This window comes from Periplaneta americana, chromosome 2, assembly GCF_040183065.1.
Source record: "Periplaneta americana isolate PAMFEO1 chromosome 2, P.americana_PAMFEO1_priV1, whole genome shotgun sequence".
NCBI classification, from domain to species: Eukaryota; Metazoa; Arthropoda; class Insecta; order Blattodea; family Blattidae; genus Periplaneta; species Periplaneta americana.
This window is the reverse complement of record NC_091118.1, coordinates 89,628,722-89,644,457: the sequence shown is the minus strand read 5'-3', so window position 1 is coordinate 89,644,457 and position 15,736 is coordinate 89,628,722. Positions and strand designations below refer to the sequence as shown.

The 15,736-nt window shown below is 34.7% G+C and overlaps 1 protein-coding gene across 1 annotated transcript; it reads left to right on the top strand.

Annotated features, from left to right (window-relative positions):
- Positions 1–4,509: 4,509 nt before the first annotated feature.
- Positions 4,510–15,247, top strand: LOC138694411 (endocuticle structural glycoprotein SgAbd-5-like). The gene is made up of 3 exons (XM_069818104.1): positions 4,510–4,646; positions 11,099–11,211; positions 14,755–15,247. Exons 1-3 carry the CDS (start codon positions 4,638–4,640, stop codon positions 14,936–14,938), a joined length of 306 nt encoding a protein of 101 aa, XP_069674205.1. The 5' UTR covers positions 4,510–4,637; the 3' UTR covers positions 14,939–15,247.
- Positions 15,248–15,736: the final 489 nt, after the last annotated feature.

Sequence of the window (15,736 nt, the reverse complement as noted above, 5' to 3'; positions counted from 1 at the left end):
ATTGTTTTAAAACAATTTGCTTTTATGTGTTTCTAATATGAGTCCACATTAAAAAAAAATACAAAAATAACGCATCCATCACATTTCTAAATATTGGACTTTGTACTATATTTATTAATGAATATGTTTTAAAAATCGTGTGAATAATAAAAGTGTTTTAATGTGTGCTTTTTAGAAAATACGTTTATTTCTTTTGTAACTTTTAAGTTACTTCTATTTTACCACATCCTTGATACACCGTTTGAGAAACCCCGCTCTAGATGGTGTATCAGAAAGTCGGTAGAAACCTAGTTCAAGTTCCACGTTAATAAGTGGAATTTATGATGAGAAAACTGTGTTCTAGTAAGTTTCATAAGGATTAATGTCGTTTTAATTGCCACAATTAAATGATTCTATCGACAAATTAAACAGCGATCTCATTTAGTCTCGACATGGGCCAGCAGACTCAGACTTATACTTAATGCAGCTAAGACCCAAGCCGTAATCATCGGAGCCAAAAGACTGCTGAACACTTTGAACAATAGTCAAATTCCGGCCATTACGCTTAGTAATATTTAAATTCCTTGCCCACCTATCGTTAAAAAATATGTTTTGATAACGAATTAAGTTGGAATTACCAAGTGAAGCACACTTGTAAAAAAAATCTGCTCGTCTATTCACTCGTTAAGCCGGTTCAAGCATTTCTTTCCCGCGCCACTGAAATAAACATAAGCTCAAACACTGGTAATGCCGCACTTTGACTATTGTGACGTGTTGTTCACTGATTTAAGCACCGAACTCTCCAACAAATTACGTGTTCATAATATTTGTATAAGATATGTGTGCAATGTCCGACGATACGATCATATTTCACCATTTTTCGAATCCTTACCTTGGCTCCGGCTCAACGATCGCAGAACTTTACACTGTCTTCATCTTCTATTTCAAATTTTGCGAACCTCAGGTCCAAGTTATCAGTCGTCTCGTCTTGTGTATTTATGCTCCAACCATAACCTAAATACTCGATCTCAGATCACTGGCACATTGAGTATACCTCATAACACTTCCCGATACTCTTCATCATTCACCGTTTCAATTTCTCGTCATTGGAACTCCCTACCTCATACTTTAAGGGGCTGTCAGACATTTACTAATTTCAAAACCCAGTTGTCAAATAGACTGCTTAGACTGTAAGCTTTCCTAAAATACAATATTTTCTAACATATGGTTTTTATTTTTAACATATAAATTTTCTTTATTATTTTAACATTTCGATTCAGATTACTATAATTTGTTTGATTTTTAGAATTACATATACTCTATTATTATTATTATTATTATTATTATTATTATTATTATTATTATTATCATTATCATTATCATCATTATTATTATTATTATTATTATTATTATTATTACCGTAATTGTATATTATCCCTGTATTTCTGCTATTGTATTGCTTTTGTTCTAATACTGGTTGAGTGGGAGAGAAGGCTTTATGCCTTAACTGTGCAAGTAGAAATAAATCTATTATTACTACTACTACTATTTAAAAATTTATTTGTAATTGACAATCGTTCTTGTCACCAATGCATAATGAGGCGAGAGACAACTGCATTTTCTTCTCTCTTTGCCTACAGGAATTGTGGGTGAAGCCCTGGGACAAATGTTGGATTGACGCCGACTTAAGGTACGGCACTTGCATAGCACAATTGGGGTTAAAGGTTTTTATTTTCACATTAGTGCCGGCTGAAAACTTTCACCGCGACTGTAGCACTGCAATGCCGCCGTTAGCATCTCTCATGTCATAGTAAATGCATTTAAACGATTTTAGCTTTCCTCAAATTAATTTCAGTGATTTCTTTTCTGGTGACCTGAGTGTTTTCTTAATTCGGCGATTGATTTTTTGTTCCTAGCCCATTCGGTCTCCTTTTCTCCTCCTCCTATTTTTCCTCTTCACCCAAGGTCTTCTTGGTTCCATTTCTCATTTTCTTCCTATTTTAATTTCGTATTCTCCTACTGCTCTCTTCCCTGTTCTCCTTCTAGTTCCTTTATTCTCGTCATTCCTTCTCCTCCCCTCTTTATCTTTTCAACCTTCTCTTTTATTTTCTTCCTCTCCCCTTTTCTTTTTATGTATCTTTGCTTTATATGTGCATTCATCTTAATTTCCTTTCTCTTCTTATTTTTCCTTTCCTTCTACTTCTTCACTTTAAGAGCTAGCAATGAAAGAAGGAAGAATTTAAAGATACTCAATCGCTCAGCCTTACAAGGGAATTTAGGGCTTTGAAAGGAATCTATGTGAGCTTCGAACTTGTTGCCACTTGCCTTAGACCGTTTTTCACAGTCTCGTTTAGAAAATTTAAGGGAAATTTCAAAGGGAAAAGTCGAAATACTTTGTAAGAGTTAAGATTTTTCATTTTCTAATTTAAATTTCATGAGTATACACGTTTTATATAGTTTTTGAGTCTTTTTTTTACATCTCTGATTGAAATATACGATCTTTTTGGAAGTTGCAAACGTGTTAGTTGTAAAATGCCTCCTATTTCTCTTCGTTGAAATTTCATAATCAGATACAAGAGGATTTTCTTTCTGATGTCCTCATTTTTTTAGTGTAATGGATCAATTAATTTTCATGATCAAAACTTTTGTTTCGAAAATTTCTTGTTATTAGAACACAGAACTATTAAGATGAAAAAGTCTTGTTACTACTCACTTGTACAGCTAGATATGCGAATAATTTTCTTTTATTATACACGTATGTATTCGACGTATTATGTTGTTTTTACTTGGTTATTTAACAACGCTGTATCAACTACGAAGGTTATTTATCGTCGATGAAATTGGTGAAAGCGAAATATTTGGCGAGATGAGGCCGAGGATTCGCCATAGATTACTTGACATTTGCCTTACGGTTGGCGAAAACCTCGGAAAAACACAACCAGGTAATCAGCCCAAGCGGGAATCGAACCCGCGCCCGAGCGCAACTCTGGATCGCCAGGCAAGCGCCTTAGTCGACCGAGCTACGCCGGTGGCTACGTATTATGTTAAATTAATTTTTAACAGGCAATCCAGGAAGATATTAACTAAATTTTGCGACCATTCTATGACACTCTCAAACATCTTAATTTTTAAGTTTTCTTTTTATTTCTTTCACGGTTTAAGTGTTCTGTCTACCTCGCTTTCAAAGATCCTTGCATCGTCTCCTGGGTCTGCCTTTAATGGCATACCGCTTGGACTAAAGTAGAAAATTACTAACGTATTAGGCTATATGAAATATAGTTTTCATTCTCAGCAAATGACTTGTGATAATTTAAAATTGTCTCGTTTATTCAGTTTATTTGGAAATCATTTTCATGAATAATACATTATTTTCTTTACTCATTCAGATCTAAACAACCCTATAGTCCACGTAAGAATTTCATTTAACAGTTACTGTTTCTTATTGTATTAATTTTGTACTGACATTCAGGTGTCGCAATCATAAAGTAATATATTTTATCTTACACTTTTAATTAACTTCATTGTTATTGGTTATCCATTTTACCTATTAATTATGTTATATTCATAGCATTGTAGTAATTTTCTATCATACTGGTTGAGTGGAAGAGAAGGCCGAATGGCCTTAACTCTGCCAGTTAAAATAAACCATTATCATTATTATTATTATTATTATTATTATTATTATTATTATTATTATTATTATTATTATTATTATTATTAAAAGTTCACCAGTAAAAACCCTGTACAAAACGATGGCTTTCTAGGGACGAAAACACTCAACAGGGTTCTCTTCACAAAGAAAGCAAAGAAGTGTGTCCTGTATTATAGATTTGCATGAAATAATTCTGTGTTCTGTTTAGACTATTTAGTGGACTTTAAATAGAATTCATCGCTTAACTCTTTCTCATCTTATCAGTTATCTGTTTCACGAACAAATGTTTCTGTGAATCAACGTATCGAATGAAAATGTAGATGTCTCAATAAAACTAAGTCTTATGACACTAATGAGATCTTTGATGGACTATATAAGGAACCAAACGAAAAATATGAGGGCAGGCACTATAATGCAGTGGGTTACAGTGTATGTAGTACTGAAATAGTGGACAAAAATCTACAATCATTTTTCAGAATCAATGAGATGGTGAAGCTGTGATAGACCAATGGTAGAAAAATGTTGCATGATAAAGCTAAATACGCATGGAAAGTGTAACATATAGCCACTTTCTCCACCATAAATCTTACATTTTTCGATAGATTCAACCCCGGTGTTATGAAGTAACTGGAACTGCTACGGCTGCATTAAATGTCGCTCTGAGCATATTTTCATCAGAATTTACTTGCCGTGCTGTCGAATACACGGATTACGAGAAACTATTGAAACAGAGGCATGAGAAAGCAAAAGCTACTGATGGCATCACACTCGAGTCTTATGAAACCAAGTGACGAGTGACAGGTCTTTGGACAACCTTGCCGTATTCAGGGAGGGACTGAATGGGTATGTAAAGGTTAACACGTAGAGGGGAGGGGAGGAGGTCTGCTGGAGACATTTCGGAGAAGGTGGGAGTTAATTATCCCTGGGAGCTGATCATATAAAACCTGGCTGCTCATCTTCACACAGCATCCTTCACATCCTGAGCCCAAGTGCCTCAACACCAGCCATGAAACTGGTAAGTTGCTAGGATACCGTACCATCTATTGGTTCATTTTTGGCTCGAGTTCTTGTCAAATGAAAGCGCTTCAACTATGACAATTTCAAAATTATTTAGATAACACCGCAATAATATTTAAATGAATATTAACACCTAAATTAGGATATTTTATGAATATAGCTATATTTGGCTATATAATCTATTTTTAAAAATAAATAGTACTTACATGAAAATTTAGAGTATTTTTCATTTAAGTTGTATTCATAAATTTTAAATAATGCTTACGTTAAAATATTTTAATATCAATTATTTCTTTAAAGATACATTAAATTTAGAGTATCTTTTAAAGACTACAAGATGCTTATTTATTAGTAATAGATATGAATTGATATAATAATATGCATTTAGCTATAATGAAGCAATTATAAAATTACAAAGGTAATTGGTAATTTCTTATATTACTATTTCCTTTAAGACATCGAGACTATTGTAATATTAGATGATGATGATTATGATTATGATGAAACAGTGGAAACATTATTGAACTGGAATGAAAAGAAAAGTAAAACCGAAATATTAGGAGAAAAGCTATCTCTCCATCGTATTATAAGGCACAAATAATATTTCCCTTTGATAAGAAACCTTCAGCTGACTACATTATGCATGAACCAGCTACTGATTTAAAACAGGAATATAAAATTTTTAGTTAAAATAAAATTTAGACATAAGTCATGTGCCGTACAATATCTAGCATTGACTGATCGATAGATTAATTCTTTAAAAGTAAAACTACAAAATTCTTTGTGCAACAGACATCTCTTATTCATCTGAAGAAAGCTTAAACATGTTAATATCTATCAAGAAAAGAAAGGACACCCGCTGTGTTTTGTTTGGTGACATAATACACACGTAGTACAAACACTGAGCACAGAAGAAAACTGTATGCGTGCTTTCACTTTCAATTGCATTGAAATGAAGCTGTGCAACATCCAAAAACAAATACTTTGCACTTTGACATTTGACTCAACCTATTGAAATAATTATTAATTAACTTCCTTGTATAAATTAATTCACCATTTTGTTCTTTCAGTAGGTTACCTAACGTCGCTGTATCAACTGTAGTTTATTTAGCGTCGATGAAATTTGTGATAGCGAGATGGTATTTGGTGAGACGAGGCTGAGGATTTTCCATGGAATTACCTGATGTTCCCCTTACGGTTAGAGAAAACCTCGAAAAAGGCCTAAGCGGGAATCGAACCCACACCCGAACGCAGCTCTGTATCAGCAGACAATAGCGCCTACAGCATAAGCTACGTTTTAAAAATTACTGCGCATTTCATTACGTTTCTTAATACAAGTGGTTCGTGGTCGGATGATGAAAGACGTAGAAAACGTGACTAAAATAAGCCACATTGTTAATGTGCGTTGTCGGAGAGACTAATTATGCTTGGTAGTCATCATATTCATGGATGATTTAAAGGCCATTGTAAGGCCGCGATGTGACCTCACTTTCCTCTCCACTATGCCAAATTATGTTTACCAGTCTCTCTATTACTTTTAATGGTCTCACAAACAGACAATGCGAAGTGTGTACTAAAGTTATTTTTAACTTAGCGTCTTCCCATATAGCGATTCTTTCTTACAGATTCAGCGAAGTTGGAATCGAACATTGGGGATCAGTTACGTTCCTTAGGAGCTGGATGTGTTTGTGTTGCCTTTTCAAATGGCCTTGTACCACGCCGATCATATAACTACGCAGTCATGCTAATTGTGTACATCAACCATCCGTTCATATCGCGACTGTAAGATGGAACACACTCGTATTATTATTATTATTATTATTAGTATTATTATTATTATTATTATTATTATTATCAGTCCCGCATTTAGATAATGCTACACCTAGGGGGCCTCAAAAAATGTTAGCTAACCAACAATTAACGCCATAGAAACGTCGCAAGAGTAAATATTTTAGGATGACAGTGTTGCCAACAACGCGATTCGCATAAAAACGTCCCCCCATCTACCTAAAATGCCTTTTAACAAATAAAAATTCCGGCTACGATCGCTACTCTTTTTTTCTGTCTTTTGCGCGTATGAAAATATATTTCTGTTCTCAAAATGTTGTTGTCTGAGTCGGAGCCATGTGTCCCATGAGTAAAAACGGGTTTGATTATCATCATTAGTATTAGCCAATAAGCGGCTGTGTAGTGTGTCAGAATCCTACCTGAGAACATGGACGATCGTCCGCTGTCAAAGTGACATCCTGAGTTGTCTCAGGTGCAGGTTCGGCGTCGTGCTGACTCCATGTCACTAGAATACGGCCATGTATTCCCATATAATCTCCGGGAGGGTATGAAACATCCATAATACATTATTCAAATCGTTTTTCGGAAATCTATAAGTTTGTGAATTTAGGCCAAGGCTCTTCAAACACTGTTAGAGACCTAGTACGAGTAGTCAAATTAATGTTAATTCAATTTTCTACTACGAAATTAGACATATTTTTGTCAATAGAGCTAAAATAAACGTTCTCCACAACCGTAAAAACCCCATTATTAAAGTAACTCTTAGTTTATTATTTATGAAGGTATTACAATTTCAGAATAATGTTAGGTAATTTCTCAAATTTAAGATTTAAGATTTTCCGTACAATAATGTTGAGATTATTAACCTACTAGCTTTCGTGAAGCTCATCACTTTTATAAATTTCAGTGTTCCTCATGAAGTATGCAACCCGCAGGACTAACATTTGAAGCTTGCTGAAGAGAAGTGGAAAATACTGCTCATTCTCAAATACATAACTGAAAAATATTTGAGTGCATTAAAACTGAAATATGGGATCTTTCTGGTCATTCGGTGCCGAGGTAGCTCAGTTGGTAGCACAACGTACTGCAGAGTGAAGGTCCTGGGCCCGTATGGTATTTTTCTCATCATTATTGCTTCCAGGGCTATTTTCGAAGTTGCAATCTGCCTCCTTTTCAATTGAGTGGCAGTTAAACGGATTAAGACGACCGCAGCGAGGTGCTAACCACATCACCCCCTTTTCGTGTAGAGCTCAAGAAAGCACATGATCTTTACTTGTATGACCCACACGCCGTTAACAGCGGCAATGGTTATCTCTACATTTTTCCGATCATTTAGTAAATAACTTAACTATTTAGATAGCATAATGTACAATATTTTGCAGAAAATATCAAAATAAATTTCCTTAAGACTAAATTTTATTCCAAACGAAAAATAACAATTACAACAAAATTTGAGATGTAAGAATGATGTCCAGATATTTTTATCACGTAACATAAAATATTCAAATAATTAACCCTTTTTTCATATATGAAGGCTCTAGGCGTCAGCGCCAACTTAGGCTTTCTTGTGGTTATTTGCTTTCTATGAAATATTTACAGTTTAGGCTCTAAATCCCATGAAAGTGCCCCGAGGAAAAATTATACGGTGCAATGGTTCCCCATTACTTCCTACATAAATGGTACACTACTGTCAATCATGGAGGAATGGTAAAATCATGACAGGGGAAACTGTATCATCCTAGAAATTCTACTCCTATTGTCATCTTCTCCATGACAAAATTCAAATCACATTGTAAGAGTTTGAACCCAGGTAACATAAGAATATTGAACATTAATCTCATTTTTCCCATGTCTGAATATAAAGAAGTCTATATCAACAGTTGGTGTTCATAGGGCCGTTTGCACTGTGAAATATAAAGCTCACAAATTTCATGAAAAAATAGGCCTGCTTATGATTTAGTATTTTTCACGATTGATAAAAGAAATTTCAAATTGACGATCGTTTTTGCAAAACTTGCTAACTGAAAAACTAAATTTTACAGGAGAGACAAAACACTATAGTAAGCAAGTTTTGCTGTAACTCTCACCTATAGCAGAAAGCAAATTTTGAAAAACGATCACACTTTGACACACTACAATGAAGAGAAATAACCCAATTTTACTAAGACGCCTTGAACATCATGTAGAGGCCTGCCTTATGTTAACGAATCCATCAAAATCTCAATTTTGCAAATTTTGCAGTTAGCAAGTTTTGCAAAAACGGTCCTCAATTATGGAGAGGTAGTGGAATTATGAGAAGAAAGCAGGAGTTATCCCGAGAAAACCTTTTCGAGCACCATCGTTATGAACCATAAATTTCAGTTTTATTCACCTGGATCTGAACTTGTATATCCAACATTGAAAGCCAGCGCCTCTGTTGTTCTACGAGTACTAGCAGTACGATTGTTAAATGCACAAACATGTAAAACAAATATGGTTAATAACCAGCTTCAGGCAAGCAGTGTATAAATTGTCATAATAGGGGTTTACTCCCCTTTCACCTTAAGGGAAGGTATTATATTGTCGGAGGTGTAGGTGCTGTAACAAGTAGGGCGTGACGATGCCTGCAATTTTATTTTGAACATCTCGCATCATCACACAACAAAAGGAAAACTAAATTATAGGTCTGAAATTGTTGGACAGAGATTGAAAAATACGCCCACAAATAAATTTAGCTTGGCATTTACTCGGGCAACAATAGGTTTGTAAGGATGTAATGTGTTCTGTGAACTTTTGTAAAGCTCAAATGTCGATAATTCGAATCAGAAGATAATGATCTGACATTTATTCCATGACATAAGTATCGCCAATAAACTCTAAACGCTGGTGTAATATCTACTCTCTGTGATATATGCACTATGACATCTCATCAAGTAAGGCATTCACAGCAATTTAATACAATACGAAGATTGTGGAATTCTGAAACTGTAATGTACATCGTACCTCAAATACAAGTAATTTACTTGTCCTAAAATAAGTCATGAGACGCATTACGAATTTCAAGTTCTAAACACAATAATTTGTAAAACTTTTAAATATGTCATGCGATTGGTGTAGGGACCTTGGTGGTCGAAATTTCAAAGCGTCAAAATCGAATTCATGCTTGCAGTAATTTCAAGAAGAATTTTTGGTGGACAGTTAATGAGCCAGGATTACCACCATTTTCCTTGTCACTATTGTACCACTTCTCCATCATTTACAATCATACTCAACAGAGCAATGTTCTATTTGAACATCGGCTTCATGGGTTTCTAAGGCGAAAGTTCAACGAAGCAAGCAACCACGGGAATTCCTAGAGCTTGCGCCAAAACCTCACCATTCGGGTTTGTCAAAGAAATAAGTTAGGCTGGAACAATTTATTTCAAAGTAATAGAAAATTTTAAAAAAGGTCAATAGTTTTATTTACATTACTATATTGTAAACTGCATGAAGATAACGTTTCAGAATACCGAAAAGAAATCAATGTATATTTACAATAATTTATCGAATACAAATGTTAGCAAGTGAAAATTAAAACTTCATAATATATTAATTAAATTTACATTAAATCTGTTTGTTACGCTTATGAGAAACCTTCTCGTCTACCGTAGCGCACTGTGGTCCACGAAGTCTAATTGGTAGTTCACTAGGCTACTTTCCGTAATGGGTCTACTAGTAATGTGGAATCTTATGAAGTTTTGCCTGTTCAGACGCTAACATGTCTTGAAAATATAGATTATAACTACCAAATATGCACAACAGAAAGATTAAAAGAATTGAAAATAATTTCATTATTAACTGGTTAAAATTCACTTGATCGTCGAAGTCAAGCACGAGATGAGTTCAATATTATTACAAATATTTTATACTTTTTTCCTTCTTCTTTGGTCGTTTAACCTACCCTGTTTAACTAATGCTTATAGGGAGAGAGACGGTTCTATAGACTTCGACCAGAATATTAACAATGGGCATCCATGCCCGAGGTGGTGTTCGAACCCACGAACCTTCAGACCGAATCGTCTAAGGGGACTACCTTAGACAGCGTAGTCACCCAGTACGGCATATTTTAGATAAAAATTGAAAAACCAATAAAGTGATAGCTATTATGGACATGTATTGACAATCCTATTTTAAATAAGTAGACGTACTATAAAGAAAAGGGAAAGGAAATATTAACAGCCCGAGAAGACACTGGGTAAATTAGCTTTTATAAGCTTTGAACTGTAGTAAACTAGACTTTGTGAAGCTGGAACAGGTCAGTAAACCTAAACTGCATGATTCATATTAAATAATAATGATGATTATTATAATGATGGTGATGGTGGTAATTATAGTGATTTTAATCGAAATTAGCCTATGCTATTTACAAAATATTTACTTACAAATATGTGCAAGAAATTAAGTTTTCATAACCAATTAACTTAAGACAAAGTTTCCATGAGTAATTTATTACGTATTTCCATATAAGAGCTTGCTTTTTGTTTCTCTGAAGGCAAACAAATTTTAGATTTTGTAATGGCACACGCCGGTTTATTTTTCTTACAGTGACAGTCCTGATTTCCCCAACACATCGAGAGATAATAATGTCATTGTAAATAAATTGTCTTCATAGTTGTGCAATCACATATTACTTTCTTTCCGCAGACACTAGTTTTCGCCGCCATCTTGGCCGTTGCTGTTGCCGTACCTCAGTCTGGAAAGGACGCACAGATCACAGCCTACAGTAATGACGTAGGACTCGACGGATACAACTTCGCGTAAGTTCTCTCAGAGAAGCATGGTACTACGTTGAATAAACTCACTCCATCTGTCCAAGTTCAACTTGTAGCTATACATTATTTTGTCGATAGACTCAACATTTTCTTTACTGGTTTTTTTTTTTTTTTTTAGCATCCTCTCCTTATTTTTCGTCTGTGCATGTGCTGTACTTTACATGATTCAAGTCATTGTAGTATGCACCTAGCTCACACTCAGCATTAGACTATCTATGATCTGCTTAAGTGAGAGAATTCCCGACTAACATCCTAGCAGATCAGACTTCAATCCCAACAAGAAATTGCAGATTTTTTCTTTAGTAGGAGAGGAAATTTATTCGTTAAGCTTTAAAATATGTTAAAATTAAAATTTAATTACTAAATTGAGGAATTTTATTATTTCTGAACCAAAATGTACACAGAAAATTCCTTACTACAGAAAAATTTGATTTTGTTAATAGGTATATTTTTACAATCACATTACAAATCCTCAGGTCAAATGAGAAGGACTTAATAGGTCCTATATTTGCATAATTTAAAAATCAGAATCCGTTCAGTCCTTACGACAATGATATGACGATAACAGAGCAAAAGAAAGAAAAAATCAATGGGGACACTGAAAGACTTGAAACCACACGAATATCAGGCAATCTGACAGATATCGAAATCTGGTACATTTTATAAGACACCGATACTTATCTGAATAAAACTGAACCAACTTTTAACAGCACAAAATCGAATAATCTAGTACCAGCTGCAGAGTAGTGCAGGATAAATTTTATTATTTAACAAAAACGTTGTCATATTCGGTGGTCTGACGATTGCTGTGCTGGCCGTTGGAGCCAAAGTTCACGGGTTCAAACCCAGCAGAGGATTATTGATTTTAAAATATTGTAAAATCCTTAGCATGGCTTTCTTCAGAAGGGAAGTAACAGTCTGAGTCCGTTGTCGTAGATACATGGCATGTAAAAAAGTCTGCCAATGCTAAGAGAATTCAAGCCAAAATTTGTCGTCTACGTTGCAATTCAAAGCTAAATTACCTCTTAGATGAAAGCGTCTTTAAATAACTCCTACTACTACAAAATAACTCCTACTACTACAAAATGTTAATGTGTAATTCTAACGTATATCACAAAATAATATGAGTAAGACTAAATGCTAAAATATTGTTTCTGCAAGCAAAATTTCACTTCTGATCGAATCCTCAACTTTTAATTACGATATCAGAAATATTTGTCTCTTCACATCTTTTGTTCAGGCCAGAATGATTACTTAAATTTCCTCCAGAAAGTCTTGTTTTAAAGAAAAATTATATTTTAAAATCGGTGTCTCGATAAAATGTAAGAAAGGTCGAGATACAAAAGCTAATACGCACTAATTAGCTGGGTCAATGGCTGAGAAGAAACTGCGTACTGAAGGTTTCACTGGAAGGAAGGGTGGACGGAGAAGACTTGGGCAAAAGAAGATATCAAATAATAGAAGACACTAAGATATATAGATCATATGCGGAGACTAAAAGGAAGGCAGAAAATACGAAAGGCGGGAGAATGCTGGGTTTGTAGTGAAAGACCTATTCTTGGGCAGAACACTATAAATTAATGAATAATAATAATGATAATAATAATAATAATAATAATAATAATGATAATAATAATAATAATAATAATAATAATAATAATGTCATCAACAATGAACACGTATTAGGCCTCAGTGGCATGTTATGATCTCTGGCCATCTATTTCATCTACCTGGATTTCTACAGCTTTTGGATCAGTATTCACTTATTAGTGGACGAGTAATAATTTACTCTAAGTATTGGGACATTTTGCCGTTCCCTTTTCTCTTGTGAGAGAATCATCCATCGACAGGTATAATTCAAATGTAACTCAACTCCCTTTCCTTGTGTTCTCAGCATGGAGAGACGTCAATTTTAAATATAGGGATGAAAGTGCATGAATATATAAATAAAAATAACTAAACGCTCAAATCAGAATAAACAGAAGTCAGATATCACAAACGTACTCTGTGTCCTACATCCTCCTTATAAGGAAGTCTGAACAACTGTCAAGATTAGGAGATGTAATGTTTATTTACACTACAAAATTGCTAACAGGCAAACAAATGTTCTAATGAGAACTGTGCTGTAATCACTGCAGTACAGACAAGTGCGTTTTCACTTGTAAGTAGGAACACACTTGTTGTGTGTGAAAAGAGACTACGACCATATCTAGAATGATCTCTAGAAGGTTAGCACAAACAAACGTAACGAACTAAGACGTGACATTAAAAATAAAAGAAGCATTAGAAACCGGCACGTCATCAGCATCGCAACAATTTAATACGCTCGTTTTATTATGAGAGATAGTAAAAGCTTCTTCTTCTTCTGTCCCATATTACCTCATGGCTGTTTTGCAACAACACGCTGCCACTACTGTTCAGCACTTTTTGGACACATCAGGTGAGTTATGATGTAATCACGTATGCAGGCGAGACACAAACGACCATGTCGAAATCTATTCGGCACGGTCATAAGGATGACACAGAATTCTTTAGAGTTCATGGACCTACCATATTACCATATGAAAAAAAGAAAAACAACTTCATAACTTCTACTACCTACTGCAACGGCAACAAAATCCGGTTATTCAGAACTCTTTCGCAGCACTTAAAAGTTCTTTCATCAGTTCTAAATTAAGATAATAGATTATTCTGTGTTGCACTTCAACGTAATTATTTTGATATATTTTTTATTTCTATTAAATTGTCTATTTCACATAAAGAGCTGTCACCCTTAAACTATGGCATGTCCTTTCTACGACGTAATTATTGTCAATAAACAAATGAAAACAAGTGATTTCTAATTTCACAGCTAGATGGATACACTCATCGTTATTAAAGTCTTTCAATCCTTTCATACAACTAGGTCTTCGAAAAAAGTATATTATTAGAGTATAATTATTTTGTTTCATACGGGATAATATCCTAAACATTAAACAATGAAATTGACTTTGAGGAACATACTATGTTAAACTAGAGCGAATGAACATAATTTTCCAAATATGATAATGTGACTTAACATATACGTTATGAGAGATTAATTTTTAGAAGCTACATGCATATATTGTAACTTTTATATTAACTTATACATATACCCTTGTTAATTATTACAGAAATAATTCTAAAATATTTTGTGCAACGATTCTCCAAGATTTGAAAGTTTCTTCTTAATAATATTTCTCAATCCTTGCAACTTTTCCTAACACAAATAGTAACATCGTATCTCGAAATTCAGTGGTATTTTCCTTGTTTTTTATTTAAATTAAAAACTTTATTAAGTTCAAATTTCCAGAAGTTTTTTTTTATTCTATGCTACCTATTCTCTCTTATAATTCCCATTCTTCGATCAGATGGCAGCACCTGGCAATGATTGCTAAATAATTTCAAGACATGCCACTAGATGTCACATTTTATGTTAGCACTGTGTTTCTTAAAAACTATTTGATTTGATAGGGATGATATTAACATGGTGACTGTTTCTCATGACAGATTCCAGACAAGCGACGGTATCTCCCGCAATGAGCAAGGAACATTGAAGAACCCTGGCACCGAGAACGAGGCTATCGAAGTTAGAGGAACTTACACATACAAGGGAGTCGATGGCAAGGACTACACAGTGAACTTCGTGGCCAACGAAAACGGCTACCAGCCTCAGGTGTCCGCCCGCAAGTAAACCCCTCATCCCACCCCGTTCAAGACGACCGGCCAGTCATCGCATGAGGGCCGTTAGCGCTCTCTGACGTCACCGCATTTCTGTTCGATTGAAATCGTGCCATAACTATGGAACACTCTTCCCTGTTTACTGGGCAACTGTCGCACGTCTCGGAAGCGTCAAGCGACAGTCGGGTGTTGGTCTTCCGTGTAAATTAAAGAAACGGACTACGAAGTTAAGCAAGACGTGACTGTACATTCCTAGATGATGCAGGCATCAGGCAATTGTAAAAAATATTAAAAACTCAAATATAATATTATTCTAAAATAATTGTCTCCTTTTTTATACCTAGTATCTCCTGTCACAACATTATAAAATTATCCAAACGACTAATTCATCGACATTGCACTCCAAATATCCAGCTTAAAATCCTGTCAACTTCAAGTGGAAGTTATAGTGGACTATGATTTCTTGGGATATACCCGCTTCTCCTCAATCACACCAATAATGTGAACAATTATCTTGTAAGAGCCATCAGTACCAAAACTTATTCTTTGTTATTGTGGCGTTATCCTCCTGCGAGCTGTCTTATTGGCATTTCTCACCACGGCTGAATATACCAGTGAGCAGTGTTGCCAAATCGATTATTAAAAACCCGCTAAGATGCAATGCAGAAACCGCTAAATTGCTATTTTTCAATGTAAAATAAAACTATTTTACCGCTGTGAGTGTTAAAAAACCGCTAAATTCCTATATGAGCATTAAAAATTCCATAAATTTTACCTGCTAAACCAACAATGAAAAACGCTAGATCTATCG

Coding starts and splice junctions, on each gene's coding strand:
- LOC138694411 (XM_069818104.1), top strand. Junction 11,212..14,754: donor CTCGACGGATACAACTTCGC/GTAAGTTCTCTC, acceptor TTCTCATGACAG/ATTCCAGACAAGCGACGGTA.